Here is a 22227-nt window from a genome sequence, read left to right on the forward strand (position 1 = left end):
TCTGAGAAAACTTAGCCAATAATCAACAATAATGAGCATAAAAATAACCCTACGTTGGTCTGGTTAAAAAATATGCACAATAAACTTTTGCAAAACTTCCTTTTTATACTCTAAATCATCGTTTTGGTAGAATTAGAATAAAACTCATTCTTCTACATTAATTCCATATCACCGTTGGGCAAAATGAAAATAATGCATATAACTCATAAACAACGTGATGATAGTATTTCTATTAAATAACTTTGCTCAGAAATAATAATCATCCTCAACTTTATTTCAGCGGAAAACTAGCAATATACATTTCTCAGTCTTTATCAAATTCTCTGAAAAAAGGTCACTTTGATACAAAATTAATCAGAGATTTGAACTTTTAACTATAAGACTCATTGAGTTATAATATTGTCATAATCAACGTTGGTCAGAAAATAACAATACCATAATTAAAATTTAATCAAATATCTTTGTACTGTCATAGCATAAGCTATCTGAATCTGATTTCACCCATAAGTGAAAAAACTTCTCTCAAAAAACTGTTCATCCAATTAAATTTTCCCGTTGGTTCCAATTTAATTGAAGGATAATACTTTTTCTTTCTTTGTAAAAGAGTACTATTAATTATTTATGCAGCGGAAAAACATGAATAAAAAATTCATGAACTTTTTACTGTTTACAGAAACTTTTCTTTGACTAAATAAAAATTTATGAACTTTATTATTTTCTTTATAAATTCATGAACATGTCTTTTTCTGAAAATTTTCTATTTTCATTTTTTCTTCTAATTTTCAGAAACTTTTCTATTTTCTAAACAAAATTTTCGTTGGAAGAATTTGCATAGAAAACTATTTGAAGTCTGCCCAGAAAATTGAACAAATAACAAAACAGAAGGAAAAAACTGCAGCTGGAATGGCGTGCGGCTGCGGCCTGGGCCCAGCCGCCCAGCTGGCCTCGACCCAGCACGGTCCAGCCGCCCAGCCTCCACTTTCGGCCCAGCCGCCCATATGAGCCGGCGCCGCTCGTTCTTGGCCGTCGGATGAAATCCGATGGTCCAGCGCGACGATCGCCCGAACAAAACAGGCTCCAGCCATCGGGGAGAAACCCTAGCGCTCATCTCTCCCTTCGAGAGCCGCTCCCTCCTGTCGCTCCTCTCTGTCCCGACCGCGTCGGGCCACCGCGCCGCGCCCGGTCGCCGGCGACGGCGACCACTGCCGCCGCACCGGCCGCGCCGATCTGCAGCGCTCTTTCCCTTTCCCCTCCTTTCTCCTTCCCTTTCTCCTTCTCGCTCGCGACCACGGCCTCTTTCCAGGTTGCCGGGCCACCGCGCCGCTCGCAGTCGTCGGCGACGGCCACCGCGCTGCGAGCCTTTCTTTCCCTCTTCTTTTCTGTCTCTCCCTTGCCAATACTTAGCAAAGAGAGAGAGAGAGAGAGAGAGAGAGAGAGAGAGAGAGAGAGAGAGGGAGGGAGGGAGGGAGGGAGGGAGACGGCCTTCGAGGCCCCGTTGTGCTCGACGACGGCGGAGCGGTCGACGATGGCGCCGTTGCCATTCGTTTCGCCGGTCACGCGTTCCCTTACGGTGAGCGCGCCGTCGTCGAAACGTTTGACCGCGGTGCCCTTTACCCCTCTCGGGGTGGTTCTTCGTCTAGCGCCTCGGCTTGCCGATGCGCGCCCGGATCGAGAGGAACAGGCGCGGCCATATGCGGCAGCACTCTTTGCCGGCGAGCACTGGGCCCTCTCCGGTGATGTCTTTGCCCTGTCACTTTAGGGTTCTAAGGGGGGGGGGGATGATTCCTTTGATTTGCACCGAAACATGGCTGATACCATTGTTGAGTCCTCTGGATCGGTTAGGGTTAAGGATTCACGGTGGTCTTTACCTCTTCCTTGAATCGATGAGCCCGACCCGGTGGCATGGTGGTGCTGTGTCGCACGGGGGTGATGGCAAAGATGGCGAGGTGGTGGCGGAGCTTCCCGTCAGCACTGCACTAACCCAAGATCGGTAGGGGATTAGGTGGGATGTACGGCTGTGCGACGAACCTCGTGATGCGAGCCGCCGGCCCCCACTTTTTTATATAGTGCAGGTGACAGGGGCCCGTCAACCATAGTGGGTTGAGCGCCCCCGATCAGGGCGCAGATCTAAGGGCCCGGTGGGCCGTTGGGCCCACACGGTGGAGATCATCCTAACACCTCGTACCCCATTGGAATTGCCTCTCATCAGCATGTACGAGCCCAGTGTCGTTTACTTCATGGTCGGGCAGGACCAGGCGTCGTACATGTATAACAAGGTATGAATTGTTGCCGTTGACATTAGCAAGGGCAAGGTGAAGTCGTCGTCTGCAGACATCAATGGTGTAGGGTGGGGGACCTCTGTGGTGAGGAAGCTTTGTACTTTGCCAGAGAAAAACCCCAGATTTACACTAGCTTTCTTCCTGCCGAGTTTGCCGAGCACCTCAATTTGCTTGGAACCAGGTAATTGCTTCTCATGTACTCACTCTGTAAAGAGATATAAGAGCATTTAGATAGTGACGCTCTTATATTTTTTTACAGAGAGAGTATGTAGTATGTATTTCATGGTTTGTGCACAATATTCATTTAGACTGCCCCCTTTGGTGTTTGTGTCAATCAAGAGTAGGCTTGATCTTACTTCCAGTAAACAAAAATAACCTGGGATCTAGAGTTTGGAATTTGAATGCAAATTTTGAAGAGTGATGTTAGTTGGCTGTGACTAGGAGGAGTATTGTCTTCCTCTCAGCTGAAGACTTGTTCTTGTAGGCCTGGTCTTGTCCAAGGTGGTAACGATCATGCTGCCGTCGTTGCAGTACCTGGAAAGAGGAGAAAGTTAGGAACTCTTTGATTCGTAGGATTTCCCAAATGCAGGAATAGAAAAAACGTAGGATTGGAATGTCATGTCATCTTGAATCCTACATGATTGTATGAGTGTTTGATTGTGCATAAGAAAAACGTAGGATTCTTTTAAAGAGGTTTGAGTGGATGGAAAATTTATGAAATCTAGTGCAAATAAATTATATGAAAAAATTCCTACGGCTTACAATCCTATGAATCAAACAACCCACATAGGAAAAAATCTTAAGGATTAGAATCCTTCAAAATTCCTTTGAGAATCCTTTGAATCAAAGAAGCCCTTAATGTGATGAAGTTACCAGCTTGCCGAAACGTGTGAGCTCTGTCACCGCGACCCCACCAGCCAACTTGCCTTAGACTAGCCACGGTGGGAGTAACTTCAGCAGTAACATCGAATCCAACTCAACAAATTTGCTTATGTGGCAATGAGTTAATGAGCAGAGAGGTAGTTGTAGTAACTTAGCTAGTTACTGTAACATCACATGTCCCAATGCAATATAAGTCTATAACCTAATAAATGAATCTTTGCATGTTATCACAATTAAGTTACTACCCACTATGACATAGTCTAGGGATATGTGTATGTTATTAGTGTATGTTACTCTCTATTGTGGCTAGTCTTAGTCTACTAGACCAAGCCTGGTTGCGACGACGAAACAAACACCGATCCTGCTCTGCATCGGCTCCACGGAGGCAAGAATTTCAGCTAATGCGACCCGCACGCGCATGCAATCTTCTGAATAATACTCAGCTGAAGACTTAGGAATTTTTAGTATATAAGAGGCAGAAGAGACGACGAGGAGGCGGAGCGGGACAAAGTCTCGGGCCGTCGCTTTCCTGGCCTACTCACTTTGTGCGCCGACCTTCCTCGCCGGTTTCTGTCGTCGTCGGCCGCCACCACCCCCAGTAAACAAATTGTGCACGCGGTGGTGGGAGTGGTTGCATACCATGCTCCCCTACCCCACCCCTCTTCTTCTACCGCAAGGAAGTGATGCACTTTATTGATTGATTCCTGGGTGTCTTAGCCGCCGATCAACAGTTGTAGCTTGTGATAAACTATAACTGGAACTTGGTGTGTTGTGCTATTGATCAATGAAAGTGAAATCTGTGTGATCTGAAAATCAATATGAAAAGAAAAACTCAAAATGCCTAACACGGACAGACCGCGGGGGATAATCGTCCTTGGTCGCCAGGGGATGGATGGCAAGCGAACGGGGGAGGTGGCAGTTTTCAAAAAAAAAAGACAAAACACCCAAGACTTTATTCATTGAAAATAACAGTAAAATCGTTTATGAGGAGAGGTAAAGCCTCCTCCGACATGGCTGAGAGATAGATGTTTCCGGTGTTTGTGTCGGGGTCATCGAGCACACTCTTGCAGGGATCCAATCCGTTGCAGGAATTGCCTCCGTTTCGGCCACATTGCTCGCTTTTGTCGTGCGAAGCAACTCGTCGACGAGGCTATGCCGCAACCATGTGTTGCTCCACCGCCTGCATCCGTCATCCAAGCTGATGTGCCATTACAACCTGTCCTTGAGCAGCAGGCTGAGCTACTTTGCGTTGAGCTTCGCGAATGCCTTGTGCGTGTTGAGAGTGTCTTGGCAAGGGCGGAGGTTGCTCTTGGTAAACTTCAGGTTGTGTCGATTGGGTCTCTACTTCCCGAGCTTCAGGTTGGCTCTGCAGATGGAGAGGAAGTCGACCTCTATGGAGGGTTCTCTCCTCGTGCTAGACCCTGCTCTATGGTGTCGACTAACGTTGGGGGTGAAGTGATTGTTGAGGATGTGGCTCCAATTCTACAGATTATGCCTGAGTTGACAGTGCTATGTGAGGAGTCCACTCCACCTCTTTCGGTGGCGATTCCGAAGGAGATGGGCTTGCTAGGGGCGTTGGTGGTGCCCATGACACCCTCACCACCGCCCTTGGAGTCTAGCCAGACAGACTTTATGGTGTGTGCAGGTTTGGATGCCTCGGTCACGCGCTTGCCTGTGACCGTTGGGCACGTGGTGCCCCCAGGTGGAGATGTTGTTGGGACAAATTCGTTGGCACCTTGTTCCGATGCTCTCTTTGCAAGAGAGCTTTGCAGCTTGCTCTCTAGCTTGGAGGCGGCTAGCCCTGGGTCTGGTAAAGTGGTTGCATGCATCCTGACCGAAAAGTTTAACAAAGACAAGATCAAACAGGTGGAGAAGTCTCTCAAAAGCAAAAACAAGAAGAGTGATGCCTTAGGGAAGGCGTCTGCGGCTGCTTAATGGCTGCTCCTTGGTCTTATGGGCCGTCCTCATGGTTTAGCTTATCATCGTGGTTTTTGGGGGGTCATTTCTCTACATCCGAGGTGTTCTTTTTGGGGATTCCTTTGCGATGTAGATGCGTGTGGGCTTGGGTCTGTTGCTTGTTGGAAATGTCTGTAGGGTCGACAGTGCGATCTTGGGGGTTTAGACTTTGGGAGTAGTCCGCATGTGATTTGTTTGTATTGGTTTTCGCCCGGTTTTCCATTAATTAACCGGACAACTCTCTTCTTCTTAATTAATCGATGAGGCAAATCTTTTGCCTCCGTTTCGAAAAAAAAAAATTCAATTGGAGGTTCCTCAAACTAATCCAACATCGAAGAAAATCTAGCCAACCTAGCGAGCTCATGAGCAACTTTATTTGCGTCCCTATTATAATGTTCGAATCTAGCTATAGTAAAATCACAGGGGAGACGAAGGCTCCATCCTTCCTCTCCCTCCCCGTACCTCCCGGCCCCCCTCCCCGAGCGGGGCGGCCCTCCCTTCCCTCGCCGCCCAGCCCCCACCTCCCACCCCTCCTCCTGCCGCTGCCGCCGGCTGGCGTGGCCGGGCGTTGCCCGCGCGGCGCCGTGGTGAGGCCGGCGGTGGCGGCCCTCTTCCTCTCCCCCTCGCGGTTCCCCGGCTCGATCGGGCGGCGGTTTTCGGCGACGGTGCGCCTCGGCGGGTGGTGCTCTAGTGTTGATCGGGCGCAGATATGGCGGCGGCGTGACCCTTTGACGGCGGTGGCAGCTGACGGCGGGTGTTGGTCGGCGGAGCCTTGCAGGCCTAGATCTGGGCCCTTTTGGGCCCGATCTGGGTCAAGGCGGGTTGGTCTGGCCTCCGGCGGGTCTCCTCCGGCTGGGCTGGCGGGATGCGGTCGTTGGGATTGGTGGTTCTGCGCTGCGTCGGCTGCAGCGCAGCAGCAGGAGCTTAACGGGCCCGATTTGGGCCCGGCTGGGTAGGGGGTCCGGCGTGCTCCCGCGCTTGCGTCCGGTCTGCTACGGCTTGTGCCTGTGGAGGTTGTCCCCTCCCACGTGGCTGTGGTGCTCCCGGTCCATATCGACGGTGGTCTCGTTTGGTTCGGCCGGCCTCGCAGCGTCTGCGGTGGAGAGGCGACGGTGGTGTCCTGGTGACTGTGGTGGCGCAGGTTGGTGGGTGGTTAGCGTGGTGGAGCCACCGGTTGGTCCTGGGTTGTGGGTATAGGGGTAGGGCGAAATCCCTCTCGGGTCCGCCCGGCACCGATGCGGTGACGCCTGCGGGCGCCATCAACCTTCTTGAAGGGCATCGGGAGTACCTCTCGCCCGCTTCCCTCCGTGTACCGGGAGAAATCCTAGGATTCATCCGGGCAGCAGCGTTGTCGTCGTCGCAGTCGTTCTTGAAGGTGTTGCTTGGTTCACGGTGACTCGATGGCATGGGAGCGTGGTGGATGCATCCGGTGGGCGCAGCGGTTGCGGGATGCTTCAGCTTTCTTTCATCCGGTGCTGTCGGCATTTCTTTCTCTTGCTTTTCTCTTGTTTTTCTTTTGGACATGATTGTGCTGTTTGCCCCAGCGACGAACTTCTGGCTGTATCGGGTGCTTGCTATATTACTATAGCGGGGCGCAAGCCTATTTCAGTAAAATCACAAACAAGATGATAGCAATCGCCAAAAATCACCACCGCCGCCCCAAATAATGACCACTCATCTTCATCGTTTCAATGGCCTCCAGGTTGACACAGTTAATAATGAGGCAATTGAATCCTATGTTTTGCGTGAGGGTAAGACCAAATCTGAGCACTAAAGATTCGGCCGTCGGGGCATCCGCACAGTCGTCGATCTTTCCATTCCCTCCAACAATGAAGTTTTCTTTATAATCCCTGAAAACCACCACTGTCATACCCCTAAGAAGTCTTGATCAAAAGAAGCATCAACGTTAAGTTTGACAAAACCCCCAAGGAGCAGGGGTGGCAGTTTTTTTTCCTTCCGTGGTCTTTTTGCTTTTTTTCTTGAATTATTTGATAAAACCGCCATCCATCGGATGGAGATTGTGTGGTTTAGGGAGGGTTCGTGGGGAACGCCAGCCATCTAAGATTTCCCATTTATTTTCATATGATCCTACAAAAGGATCGAGTTCTACTATCGACTATAACGGAACGAAAGAATTATCTGTCTCATCTAACTCATACATCATTTTATTTTACACAGAAATTCATGTGAATTTTCTTATTTTGTTTGACTAATCAAATGGTATAGGTGTTACATGAGAATTAGCAAATCCATATTGCTTGAGAATCTTTTGTTGCTAAGGTAAAAAGAAAGAGAAACAAATGTATATGTGAGTGGAATCAAATGGTTATTTGGACTAGGGGTGGACCAAAAGCTCGTAGCTCGCGAGTTCAATGACCGCTCAGTATCTCGGCTCATTAAGCTTGTAGTACTTCTTAATGAACAAAGCCAATCACTAATTTTAACTTGTTAAACTGAACAAGCTGAACGAACGCTCAGTATCTCGGCTCATTAAGTTTGTAGTACTTCTTAATGAACAAAGCAACACTAGTTTCAACTCGTTAAACTTAACAAGCTTAACGAACGAGTTAGCTGGTTTCAGGAGCAGATCGTTAAGCTGGTAGTACTTCTTAATAATAGATATCGATCACTAGTTTCAACTCGTTAAACTTAACAAGCTTAACAAACACGCTAACTAGTTTCAGAAGTAGATTGTTAAGCTTGTTAATACAACACAACACATATTCTTATCTTAAATGGCAATATGTCGGGGCACCTCAACCCTTCTATTTGATCTAATTGACCCAACCCAACCCATAGGGAGTAGCAACTAGTGCACCTCCTCCCATGCTCACCTCCTTTTTGTAAAAAATCACAGCTGCACACTTGTTCCATATAGATAGCAAAACCTCATAGCTGAAGCAAAATAAGGTAATACCCATTAACAAATGTTCGCGAGCTTTAAACCTTTCAACGAACAAGTCAAGCAGGTTTTTGCTCGTTAAACTTAACGAGCTTAACTAGCAAGAGCAGCACATTAATTCACCCCTATTTTGACAGCGAAAATCCTAATCTTATGGGAGGGAGGGTTACCGTCTCCCACTAATCCACCCTGATTTTAATTCCATAAGAATCTGTCAGTAGGTGTAGCTTCTCTCATGGTTGTATCATCCTCCTCACCAGATATCAAAACCCATCATTTGTTGTTTGTACCCGGCAAGGCAAAATGATCTCCACCGGCAAGCATGGTTCATGGCCGTTGATATGATACATAACCTAAGCGCTTGCTAGGAATGATTTTAGGGCAGGGCATTAGAAAAACGAGCAGGTGACACACGAGCTGTGTCTCTCTCTCTTGCCGCGAAAACCTGGCCGTGACTGTACTCGGCAAAAGCGCGCGCGACTAGGGCCCCCACCCACCGTCAGATCGTCGTTCCACGTATACGTTTGCTTGGTGCAAAGCTTTCCCGTTGCGCGCGCAGATCTCCGTCCCCTCCACTATGGCCTTAACCCTTAAGCAACCAAAGCCGCCTCCCTCCCTCCCTCCCTCCCTCGCCTAATCGAAGATCGCGCGCCCGCTCCCTATATAACCAACGCAGACACGACCACGAGACGCCTCCGATCCACCTTAGCTTCCCGGCGAGAGCCACCACCGTCTCACTAGCCAGCCAGTACTACCTCTCACAGTCACAGCTGAAGCAAGGAGATCGCACCGATCGAGGCAGGGGAGGGCAGCTGCGGCGGCAGACCGGCCGGTCCGAGCGACATGCACAGAGCCTCACCGTGGAACTCCTCTTCTTCCACCTGGTCGTCGTCGTCGTCGTCTTCCGCCCGGCGCAGCAGCAAGCGCGCCCGCCTCGCCGCCGCCAGCGCCAGCAGGCTGCTGCCCTGGCCCTCGCGGCGCGGACCGGCCAGCCATGGCGTCGCCCTTTCCGCCCGGCTCTTCTTCCTCTTCCGCTTCGTCGCCCCTCTCTTACCTGATCCCTAGGCAGCCGCCGCCTTCCTCCGTCGTGGCGCAGGGCTTCTCGTGCGGCGCTCTGGTGCAGCAGGCCGGAGGATTATACGGTGCCGACGGCGTCGGGGCGCTGGAGGTGAGGCAGGGGGGCAGGCACGCGGGCCACCCGCCGCTGCCGCGCCCGCCGCCGCGGCAGTGCCCGCGCTGCAGGTCGGCCAACACCAAGTTCTGCTACTACAACAACTACAGCCGCAAGCAGCCGCGCTACTTCTGCCGGGCGTGCCGCCGGCACTGGACCGAGGGCGGCACGCTCCGCGACGTGCCCGTCGGTGGCGGCCGCAAGAACAGGCGCAACGGCGGGGGCAAGGGCGGCGCTAAGGCTCCCTCCACCGTCGTCACCACGGAGGTGTCTGCTGCGGCGGCGACGGCGGCTACCCAGGGCAGCGGTGCAGGCGGACCGGCCGGCGCCGTCGACGCGTTCATCCCGGCCGACATCCTGAGGCAGATGCTGTCCCAGTCGGCAAGCTTCACGGCCGTCGGCGGGGGCGGCGGCTACGGCATCGACCTGAGCGCGTGGCAGCAAATGAGCGGTGCCGCACCAGCACCGCAGGGCGCCAGCGATGTTGGCGCGGCCGGAGGCACGGCTCTGGCGGCAGATGCCAACTGCGGCACAGGCGCGCAGTACTGGAGCGGATGGCAGCTGCAGGATGACATGCCCGGTTTCGACGGGACTTTCTAAGCAGTACGACGTGAGCTTCGGGGTGGGGAGGTTCCATCGTTCGTCTAGCTGCGCGTGCCCACGATGTTCCGGACGGAAAAAATGACAATCTGTGCACTTTGGCTTCCGATCTGCCACTATATAAGTATGCTTGTATAACAGTGTGAGTATTGCTCTCGTACGTGCTTAATATAGTAAAATAGTATACTACTCCCTCCCTTCCTAAATATAAGTCTTTATAAAGATTTCAACAAGTAACAACATACGAAGCAAAATGAGTGAATCTACACTTTAAAATATGTCTATTTACATCTATTTACATCCGTATGCGATAGTCCATTTAAAATATCTAAAAAGACATATACTTATTTAAGGACCGAGTGAGTAGATGTGAAGACTTTGGACCGTGCGAAGTCAGCGACCGTATATTTTGCTCTGCTATATGTGCGGTAATTTGGCGTTTTCAAGCAATTTCATGCCTTTCGTTGACATCAGATTTTGGCATGCTCGAAAATATAATTAAGAATGCCTCAAATGGAAAAATGCTCAAAGTGAGAAAGTTCCGTTTCATTAAAAAGATAAACTTTGATATTTGGGCTATAGCCATCCGGTCTCATCTCCAATGCTGAAGTTGTGTTCGAAGTACTGAGATTTTGTATCCAGAACACTATTCGGCTGATTACACCTCCAAAATGGCCACGTATGAGAAAACTTTTTACACGAATTGTCTTCGTCTCGTCGAAACGGTCGATTTTGATATAATAATCGTCCCAATCCGAATTCGTATGCAAAAGTTACAGCCATCCGAATACAACCCTATCACGAGCCAAAAGTGGCGCACCCCACCAGACACCCTGTCTGATGGGTAGCACAAATAATAATCTGTTTTGTGCGAGCAATTTGGCCCTCAAGATGACCTCTGATCAAAAAACGTTCAAACATGAAAGTCGTTCATCTCGTCGAAACGATCAAGATTGCTTTTGGGCTCGTTTCCATCCAAGGTTGTTTACCACCTTAAAAATTACCCGCAAGGTCCAGCCAGTTTACACCGAACAGTTTTGGAAAGTTCAGACAAAATCAATCCGAATTTGACTAGGGTTTTGGACGTGAATCCAAGCCTTTTCCTTGCATGAGAAGTCCAGCCGCCTCTTATATACCTAAAGGGTGACGGCCGATTGAACAACACACAATGGATCAAATCATCTACCACTTTTTATCTTTTATATTTTCTCTTTAACCCTAGTTCTTCTTCTTCCTCGTTCTTCGTCTGTTCTTCTTATTGCAGGGCGACGAACATCAAGGCCCTAGGGGCGATCAGGTCGACCTAGGGCAGCCCATAGCCGCTGCGCGCCCTGACGGGGTCCCTCCCGGGCGTGTGGGGTTTCGGTTCCTCAAAAGCACCCGTCGGATTGCTTGCGTACCGTGCTTCCGGACGGGTCTCCTTCGACGTGAGCTGCGGTGCATCACCCCCGGCGTCGGGGGTACACGGTGACGTGTTCGTGTGCGAACACACTTTTTGGCGACTCCGCTGGGGACGAAGCTTTGAACGGTCTTCGGCCCGTTCTTGCTACGAAGAGATCGTCGTCTAGGGTTTGCAATTTACAAAGGTAACATGAATACCCAATTCACCTACGTAGATACAAATAATGCGTATGTTGTTGCTAAATCATTTAATGAGCATAATATATCGTCTAGCCCTAGCTTTATCAATCATGCATCTAATTATGTGCAAGAGCCCATGCAACAAAATCTCCATGCTTCTACCTCATATAATTTTAGCAACATGAAACATATGTATACGAACTCCCATGCATCGGCAGCCCCGCAAATCCATATGCCGATGAACAACATGATGAGTTCCGTTAATCAAATTGAAACACTTCACATAGGAACTTCTGATAGTATGCAACAAAGTGTTTCACCTTTTTATTCATCGGCAACTAGCTTGCAATATGTTAATCAAAACATGCTGGTGGATACGGGAATTGGCCATGCTACTACTAGTTATCCGGCCAATTACCCTCAGTCATCATATGCTACACCTCATGCTACTATTTTTTTGACACCATATGCAACTATGGGTATTCATAATTCGGCCTCGCACCTTCACGCTAATAGCCGAATAAGTGAAAATTCTATAGGATCACATGTGTCTTCACCTAGTATCGTAGTATATAATTTCCCCCTGTAAAATTACAGAATTTCGGTGACATCTTGTTACCAAAAGAGTCTAAAAGTGTCGGGGGGCAGTTCTATCTAGATTGGGTCATTAAGAAAAATCTTATGTCTTTTTGGGACGAATGCAATGTTGTTCTACATGAATTAATAAAAGAGGGAAAGCCTATTAATTCTGCTGCAATTCAAGCTAGATTATGCCAAAAGAAAAAAGCATCGGGTGTGGATAGAATTATCAAAAAAGGTGGTGATTCGGATAACAAAGTTAATTCAGCTATTGAAAAGACCGAATCAAATATTACGCATGCCGAATTTATTCTAGAAAAACAGGATGACAAGGTGTTGGGGAACTATTCGAAAGAGGAACAACATATCGTTCAAGTAACACAATCATCATGCTCTCCCAACGTGTTTGAACAGGTATGTTTAGCAAGTGATTAACTATCTTCCGATTTGGTCACAACTTTATTGTTGATGCTTCTATAAGAGAAATTCTCATAAGTAATTTTGAAAGACCAATGAAGAAGGGAAATTTACTTGTTAGCAATAAAAATGTATAGAACCTATTATTGCAGCCAAAGTTTTCCCCATTGCTTTATCAAAATTTCATATCTAATTGGGTAGCTTTGCTTGTTTCATACTTGGCTTGCACTTGGTCTCAATTGAGACATGTGTATTCTAACTATTTTTGTTTCATAAATTTAAAGCCAAGATTAAATTCTTTTGAGAAATCTGATGCTAATATAATACCTTATCCAAATACATCGGAGATAGGGTGCAAAACACAATGCATAGCCGAATGGGGGAGATTCTAAATCTGAACCATTCGTTTGCTTACCTCCAAAGCCATTCGCACACCATGATCGGCTAGAAAACAAAACATATACCTTCGATTCAAACATGTGTGATCAAATCTTTGATTTGTTGTTGAAAAATAATTACATTAGAATTCTTGATCACCATGTCGAGCCATCTATCCAAGGACGAATTTATTGTAAGTTGCATGATTCATTCAAGCATAGTATTAAGGATTGCAACATGTTTCGTCAAATAGTTAAATTGGCCATTGATAAAGGACGATTGAAATTTGTTGAGACACCAAGAGATGATGAGTCTATTCCAATTGGTCCCCATGGTAGAAGGTTTTTGCATCGGCTGATTCAAGCTGATCCATTTAAAGATAAGGTAAAAACTGCAGGTGATGCGATCAAGCTTTCAAGTAAAGAAGTTGTTGAAGAGCATAATGAACATAATCTTGAGGCCAATAATTCCATCGAAGCTACAATGAAGACGCCAAGGACTGGGGGGCAACAAGAAAATCCAAAGATCGGTGCAAGCACAACCAAAGAAAACAAAGGCCGACGTAAGCACAAAGATAAAAAGCCGAAAGTCACTTTCGCGCAACTATTGGAAAAATATCAGAAGATAAGTGAGAAGAACAGTGCTTATCGGCCAACTAATGCGAAAGCATCAAGATCACCCCTAGGCACAAATCCAAGGATCGATATTGGCAAGAAGAGAATTTGAATGCAACTTGTTCATATCCTTATTTTGGGCCACCAATGCCAATGTCATGGGTGCCTCCCTATGCTCACGTAAATCCATATCCATCATGGGACAAGTATGATACAAGGGCACATTCTCCATATTATTATAAACCATCTCGTCAATATTATGCAACTCCAAGAAGACCAACATTCAATGAGCAGTCATATGTTCAAGACCGTTTCAATAAAAAAGAGTCGGTCCGGAGCACAAGGAAGAACAAGAAGGTGGTTGAGCAAGTCTCACTACAAAAAAATACACTTCCGTGATGATACGTGTTTGTCACAGTAGGTCGTGTTTTTTTCATGCATGTACATCCATGACGATTTTATGACAGAATCAAGATAGTCATACATGTGCTGGCGTAAAAGTGTTCCATGACATTACTAAAATTATCATCATGGAAGTGTCCACTTCCATGACGATAAATTGCGCATCACAGAAGTGCTTTCGTCAAGGGTGACCGACACGTGGCATCCACCTTAACGGAACGCCGCTAAGCTACCACGCCCTGTTTTGGATCCAATAACCCGTTAACAGCCGGGACCAATGGGAAATTTCCACGTGTAAAATTCTGATTGGCCGGAGGGAACACCTGTCAGCTCGTCAGTGGGCCAGATGTCGCCCGTCCATTGGAGGAGACATGCCTATGATATGTCGACACGTGGCTGGGCCTAACAGAGGCCCATATAGGTTAAAAAGGCCGGCCTAGTCAAAGGCCGTAGTACTTACTCAGGTACTAGTGGGCCAGCCCAATAACGATCTGCTTAATAAAGGCCCATTTACGGCCTGAAGCCAGATCTGACCCGTTAATTGTTCGCCGAATATTTGGGCCCAATTACAGCCCAGTGACTTTCGGCCTGTTAGAGGCCCGATGTAGACATGGGCCCATTTAAGCCCGGTGTGACTTTTGGTCTGGGAATGGCCCGTGCTGCCCATGGGCCATATATGGTCCGACGGGACATCGGGCCCACTAACGGCCCGTGATAAAGGTGGCATCAGTTAAGCCCAATGTGACTTTGGTCCTGTTAAAGGCCTGTCGCATAATTCGGCCCATTGATGTCTGTACTAAGCTTTCGGCCTCTTAAAGGCCCATGATATCAGTGGGCCAACTAAGGCCCAAGATATGTTTCGGCCTGGTAACTGCCCGTGATATAACTGGGCCCAAAAAGGCCCGGTCTACATTTCAGCCTCCTGAAGGCCCGTCGACGACTAGTGAAAATTGAGTCCCAGCATGCATTTTGGCCTGCTAAAGGCCCATGGTTTCATCTGGGCCGTAACAGGCCAGTACAATATTCATCCTGTTAATGGCCCAACGCTACCTGGGCCAAACTAAGTGTTGGGTCCACAAAAGGCCCAACTAAAATATAGGCCGGTGTAAGTTGTGGGCCTCGCGCAAAGTGTGAAGGCCCCAATCATTCGGGCCCAAGAAAGATGCAGGCCGGCCCAATTGTGGCCCGCTAAAATAAAGAAATTACGGCATAGTAACTAAGAATAAACCTACACTATACAATAAAGGATTTATAGTATATTACATCCACTAGGCATCGAAGTTCGCCACTAGTGATCATAAAGCGCAACGAAGAAGCAGATTACAAAAACTGGGCACCATTGCAGCGTAACAAACTAATACTGAACCGAGACCACTTCCAAGACAATTCAAGAAAGGTTAGCCTTGCGCGGGAACTGCTGCGCAAGCTGCTGAGCAAGGCTGTGAGACCGGCCTAGCATGTCGGTCATAGCTTCCAGGTGTAGCTGTTTAGTGATGAGGTTCTCATTGGTGTTCTCCGCAATCTTTCTTAGAGATAGGACTTCAAGTCGAAGTTGAGTTGCAGAATGCCTTTCTGCTAGAACTTGGGACTAAAGAATTCAAACTGATTCAGACAACGAATTCTGTGAGCTTGTCTGACTGCTAGTCTCAAGTAACTTGAACACTGCATCAAGACAAGACTTTGGTGTTGTCTCGCTATCTTCAAGATGTTTTGCCTTCTTTGCTGCAATATATGTTGGGTTTGTCTCACAGCCTTCATCAGACTTGTGCATGCCATCAGGCATATCACCCTGAAACAAAGCTGAGATATGACAGGTTTTGCACATGTATAAACAAAGATGATAACTGTGCTGTCAATTCCATCCAATTTCAAATTAGAAAAAAAATAAAGAGTAAGTTCAAAATATCAATAGCATAATTGGCATTGTTCATAATGCGGGGAGCTTCACTACACTACTGGATTACCATGTCAACATAACAAGCATAGATAAAGGGCAAAGACAATCATTGTATCTATTTTGGTTAATGTGCATGGCATGTTGTTCATATCATCATCCACATCAGTAAGATAAAACAGGAGATGACAAGGTGCAAACGTGGGCTGCTTCACCACACACTGGATTATAGATCCACCAAAACAAGCATACATATAGGGAGTATTGAGTAATGTGCATGGTATAAATAAGGAATTTGGTTTTACAAGTAAAACTTAGAACTTACGGTTCTTGCGAACATGCATTTTGGTAGAAACAGCAAACTAAACAGTAGTAAACGATAGGGAGTATGAGCAAATTAAACAGCAGTTGAGGATAAAGGCTTTAGAAGGACTGACTTACATTAACAGTTAACACCGGCTTTATAATGCCCTTCTCCATGTCAAGGGAAGGATAACTCAAGAATTTCAGCACATAATCTTCTTCATAAGCATTGCGTGTACTCTACATTTTGTAGAGAGTAATTATAGATATGATAATACTGGAAGGGATAGAGGATAATGAAGATAAGATGCAGATTGATGCTACATAATCAACTACCAATCCCTGGAAGTACAAGCGTTACAGGACAAAATGTACTGACAAGAGCAATGGGCTACACTTCTGCACTAGCATTGTCTGTGTATTCTACTTTTTGGTAAGATTAAATATAGATCTGATCTTTTTTAGTAAATGGCGGGCGAGGGAGATAAGATGCAGAATGCTACACAATGAACTAATCCCTCTTCCCATAATACAAGAGTATTTTGAACACTGGTGTACTGTACAAAACGTTCTTATATTATGGAATGGAGGGAGTAGCTATTAATGTAAGTACAGTGATAGACGACGTTCAGTCCTTACAAGAGGACTGCAGAGCTAAACCTCTTCAAAAGCATTGGGTTAATTCTAAATTTATGTAAGAGTCCATACGGATCCTATAATGTCCACCAAATGGACGATAACGAGGATAACATGTGCAGTGATGCTACATAATCAAACAACTATGAAAGTAAGTATGGTCATACATGGCAAGAGGTACTCACAAGAGCAATGTAGTGTGTAATATAGTTGCGAGATTCTGTGGTCCCTTGAGAATGAATGTTCTCCTGCTAACAGTTTTCGTACAAGTGAGACGTTAAGGCAAATGCAGAAATGTAGTTCAAATTGTGATGTGATATCATAGACAGTACCTTACACTGCAGCCGAGACCAATGTGTAACAAGATTATTCCAGTCACCATCGGATAAATGTAGCGCCGGAGACTTTACAGAAATTTCGTTTAGAGGCTTGCCATCGAAGTGCGCTTGCCTCAGGTAGAAACGATACTTCATCAACGAGTGCTTGAAAAGCGCAACCAACCCTTGCTCGTCTTCACAATCCAGTTTGGTCCTCGCCTATTTAAAAGAATGAAATCTTGTGTCTTCTGTCAGCAGAAACATATGCAGTTGTAAGTGCATCTAGTGCCACCCCTAGTTGGTTTTGGAGTATTGACGACAAACCTAGTTGAGGGACTAATGTGTTTGTGAGAATTGCAGGATAACACAGGTAGAAGTCCCTCATGATTCGGTTTTACTACCAGAGGTGACCCCTAAAAATGTATGAAGACATTGAAGTCAAAGGTGGTATCTGAAGATATTCACATTGAAGACTATGACAAGAGAAGACACGATATGAAGCCTATGGAGCTCGAAGACTTAGATCTTTCGTAGGTCTTTTTCTTTTGTGTTGAGTCATAGGAACCACCGTACTGTTAAGTGGGGTCCAAGAGAACCAGTCAGAATGACTGAAGTGATGCCTAAACCAAAAACCTATGTCTTCGAGTGAAGACTATGAGAGCGAATCTTGTCCAGAGTCGGACAAGTCAACTTTGCTTGTAGCCCAAGTAAAGTTGCCGTGTGAGTTTGAAAGCTGACCGTTGGAACACGTGTCAGTTCCTTAGTGACCTAGGGTCATTTCGGACAAATCAGGTCGGGTTGCCAAGTGGCTATAAATAGCCCACCCCCTACAACCATAAACGGTTGGCTGCTCAGATTGAGAGTATGGCTTTTGTCATTTGAGAGCAACCCACCTCGAAGCCTTTGAGAGAGAATTCCTTGCGAGGATAAAAGCCCTAACCACCAGAGCCAGAGAGAATTGGGCATCACTTAAGTCTTCTTGTCTGTGTGATCTGAAGACTTATTACACTTGAGGACTGTGCATCCTCCAGCCGGTTAGGCGTCGCGTTCTGAGCTTCCAAGAGACATTGTGGATTGCCAGTGAACGAAGTCTGTGAAGGTTTGGGAGTCTATCTTGAAGACTTACCAGAGTGATTGGGCGAGGTCTATGTGACCTTAGCTCAAGGAGAATACGGTGAGGACTGGGTGTCCTGAGCTGCATGTTCAGGACTGGGTGTCCGGGACTGTGTGTCCTAAGGTTTAAATACCTAGCCGGTCCAACCAGACGTACAGTTGTCACAACAACTGGAACTGGTTCAACAAATCATTGTCTTCAACGAGTCACTGGTTTCATCTTCACTTCACGTTACTTACTGTTACTCCTTGTGAAGTCATTGTATGTTTGCTCTATCATTTGTCTTCACTGAGTGACTGCGTGTTCTGTTTGACTTCACAATATCTTCCCACCTGATCCTTACTACCTAGCTGCTATTAGTCTTTGTGCTTTCACTTCATTGAATACTTGACTATGGTTTGCCTAGTGTAGTCTACCTTCCGCTGCATGGTAATAGGTTCAATTTTATCGTTTGTCTTCAAAACTCCCATGTTCTGAAGACTTTTATAAAAATCGCCTATTCACCCCCCTCCAGTCGATATAACGCACTTTCAATTGGTATCAGAGCAAGGTGCTCCGTTGTTCTGTGTGATTCGGTTTAACCACCTGGAGTTTTAGCTATGTCGACTGCAGGGATAATTAAAGTCTCCGCTGCGTGCCCCGTCTTCGATGGAACTGAATATCCCTACTGGAAGAATAATATGCGCATGCATCTTGAAGCCATTGACGTTGACCTATGGTATGTCGTCGAGAACGGCGTTCCCAAGGCTGGAGAAGGTGCCACTGCTGCTGATGTCAAGGAATTCGTTCAACTGGACTCTACTGCCAAGAATATCATCTATGGTCATCTGACCAAAGGACAGTATGGCCGTGTGAGTGCTTTGAAGACATCCAAGCTGGTCTGGGACTGGCTCTCCAAGGTCAATGAAGGCATCTCAACCCAGAGAGATCAGAGAATCAGTGTCCTTCGCAACCTCTTCAATCGCTTCAAGCGAAATGACAATGAGAATGTCCAGCACACATTTGACCGACTCACTGACATCACAAATGAGCTTCAAGCCCTCGGCGCCACTGAGATTACCAAACACGAAGTCGTCAAGACGCTGCTGAGATCACTTGATAGTTTGTTTGACATCCTGTCCCTGATGATTCAAGAACGTCCTGATTTCAAGACACTCGATCCGTCTGACATACTTGAGAGGCTCAACACACATGAGTTTCAGCTTTCGGAGAAAAGAGATATCTATGGTCCAAACTATGGGCGAACTCGTGCCTTGAAGGCAAAAGCTGTCTCCTCATCTGAAGAAGAATCTGACAGCAGTTCTGATGATCCTGAAGACATTGGAAGGGAACTTGCTATGCTTGTCAAGAAGTTCCAAAAATTCACCAGGAAGAAAGGCTTCAGAAAGTCTTCCCGATCAAGTTCAAGGAATGATGAAGCTCCTGCTCATGACTACAAGAGGAAAACATGTCACAAGTGCAAGAAACTTGGCCACTTCATCTCTGAGTGTCCACAGTGGGACAATGAGAACAAAAAGAAGAAGAAGAGCAAGGAATATGACTCTGACAACAAGAAAAAGAAGAAGAAATACTCAAAGTCTTCTTCCAAGTCTTCCTCAAAGTCTTCATCACACAAGAAGAGCTCATCTGGCAAGGCACGTGCGTTTGTTGGCAAGGAAATGGATTCAGAGGAGGAGTCTGCTTCTGAGGAGGTGGAGGTGGAGTTTGAGGAGGAATCCGACTCAGGCGTTGCAAGTCTGGCTACAACATACGTTGCCAAGTCCATCTTCAACACTGAAGACAATGACTTCATCACCGACACCGATGCAAATGACAAGGACTACTCCGCTTCTACCTACTGCTTCGTGGCACACGGTGCCAAGGTAAACACACGCACTACTCACTATCAAACATCTAGTGACGATGACTCTGATTGTGGTTCAAAACCTAGCTACAAAACACTTGCTAAAATTTCAACTGAACAACAGAAAGCTATGGAACATATTCAAAAACTGTTAGACAGAAGCGATGATCTGTTAGGTGCTGAAATGACTCGATCTGAATCCTTAATTAAAGACATAAAAAATCTTCACGTTAAGTATTAGGAACTTGAAAGTCGTCATGAAACTCTCTCAACAACTCATGAAAAGCTTTCCTATGATTATCTTCAAAGGAAGCAGGATCTTGAGAAATTGAGAGCGGTTCATGAAGATCTTCAAATGGAAAACGAGTCACTTCGTGCCAAATAGATCAGTCCCGCTCAGGAAGGATTTGAACCACCATGTCTTAAATGCAGTGAGCGTGATAATGCTACTTCTGTTGTTGAATGTTCTACTGCTACTGCTGTTGCAATATCTTCAACTGTTGATGTGGTAGCTAACCCCTCTGCTGAGTATACCACTGCTATTGCTGATGAGAATGCTAGGTTGAAGACATTGCTTGAAATAGGGATGTACAAAAGTCTTCAAGGGCATCAGACACTATGTGATGTACTCAAAAAGCAGATTCTGAACCGAAACCCTAGGAAAGAGGGTGTTGGGTTCGTAAGGAAAATGAATGCAGATGGCTCTTACTGGAAACCTGAGCAGTACCCCAAAACCATGTGGGTTGCTGCAAAGGAACCTTCAGCAGATCCATCCAATCTAACTGGCTTCACTTGTGCTAACCCCATTATCATTGATGAATCCTTTGATGCAAACTATATACTGTTTAAGAATCAGAATGGTGAAGTGTTTGCCAGGTACATTGGTACTAACTGCAGGAATGGACCACCTATGAAGAAGATCTGGGTTCCGAAAAGGTGTCTGGAAAATCTTCCTGTGAATGTCTTCATGACACCTCACTTGAAGAAGACAAAGCTCAGACCAAAGGCTTCATACGGTCCAAAGGCTTCATACAAACAGAGGACTCACCTGAGTCGCACTAACGCAAATGTTTTGCAGGGAAACCATACTCAGGCATATGAATATGAGAGCGGTTCATCAAACCGCTATGTTCATAAGACCAAGAACTATTCTTCTTATTCTTATGAGTACTATTGTCCGCCTGCAAGACTGTTTGCTAAGGCTTCAAAGCCAAAATTCTCAGATGCTGCACGTAGACTTATTGCTTCTAAGCCACCCTTGAAGATGTGGGTGGTTAAGAAGGCTTAACTCTCTTTTGCAGGGAAAGGTCTCCAGCAGAAAACCAAAATCGTCTGACGCTATTGCTGGGGACCTTAAACATCTTGTAGGGCGCAAGATCAAATGCCCAAATGGTCTTACTATGTACTTCGTACCTGAATCGCTTGCTACTCTCCCTATTAGTCCTAACCTGGATCTAAGCTTTCATAACCCACTGGTTCGTCAAATGTTTTTGCTTCACAATGCTCTTGGTGAAGCCTATCCCCCTAACTGCACTGTAGGGTACGACACCAGCGTCTTCAGAATGGATTATTGATAGTGGGTGTACAAATCACATGACTGGCAAAAGAAGTCTTCTTATAGACTCAACCTTACGTCCATCCGACAAGAGCCACATCACATTTGCTGACACTGGTAAAAGTAAGGTATTGGGTCTAGGTAGAGTTGCAATCTCAAGGGATCAACACATGGATAAAGTCATGCTTGTTGAATCCCTTGGCTTCAACTTAATGTCTGTCTTAATGCTTTGCGATTTGAACATGATCGTAATGTTTGGAAAATATCGTTGCCTTGTACTAATGGAATCTGACAAGTCTCTAGTGTTTGAAGGGTATCGAAAAGATGATTTGTACGTGGTAGATTTCTCAGCAGGGCCACAACTTGCAGTATGTCTTCTAGCAAAGGCTTCAGAATGCTGGCTCTGGCATCGGAGGCTTGGACATGCTGGCATGAGGAACCTCCACACCCTTGCGAAGAAGAAGCATGTCATAGGCATCGAGGGCGTCAAGTTCAAGAAAGACCACTTATGTGGTGCCTGTGAAGCAAGGAAGATGACGAGGGCCAAACATCCCTCGAAGACAATCATGACCACCACTCGACCCTTCGAACTGCTTCACATGGATCTTTTCGGTCCCACTCATTACTCAACTCTAATTACTACTGCTTGGCTCTATGGCTTCGTTATTGTTGATGGTTATTCTAGATATACTTGGGTGCACATAATCCTTTACAAGACTGAAGTGCAGGATATCTTCAGACGCTTCGCCAATCGAGCTATGAACAATTTTGGCGCCAAGATAAAGCACATCAGAAGTGATAATG

At 46.4% G+C, this 22227-nt stretch overlaps 1 protein-coding gene across 1 annotated transcript; it reads left to right on the forward strand.

Moving 5' to 3' along the window:
* Positions 1-8695: 8695 nt before the first annotated feature.
* Positions 8696-9946, forward strand: LOC123121686 (dof zinc finger protein 2). Its single transcript, XM_044541739.1, has one exon. The coding sequence runs from the start codon at positions 9014-9016 to the stop codon at positions 9788-9790; it is 777 nt and encodes a 258-aa protein (XP_044397674.1). The 5' UTR covers positions 8696-9013; the 3' UTR covers positions 9791-9946.
* The last annotated feature ends 12281 nt before the right edge of the window (positions 9947-22227 follow it).

The sequence above is a fragment of the Triticum aestivum genome, chromosome 1A, assembly GCF_018294505.1.
Source record: "Triticum aestivum cultivar Chinese Spring chromosome 1A, IWGSC CS RefSeq v2.1, whole genome shotgun sequence".
Lineage (NCBI taxonomy): Eukaryota > Viridiplantae > Streptophyta > Magnoliopsida > Poales > Poaceae > Triticum > Triticum aestivum.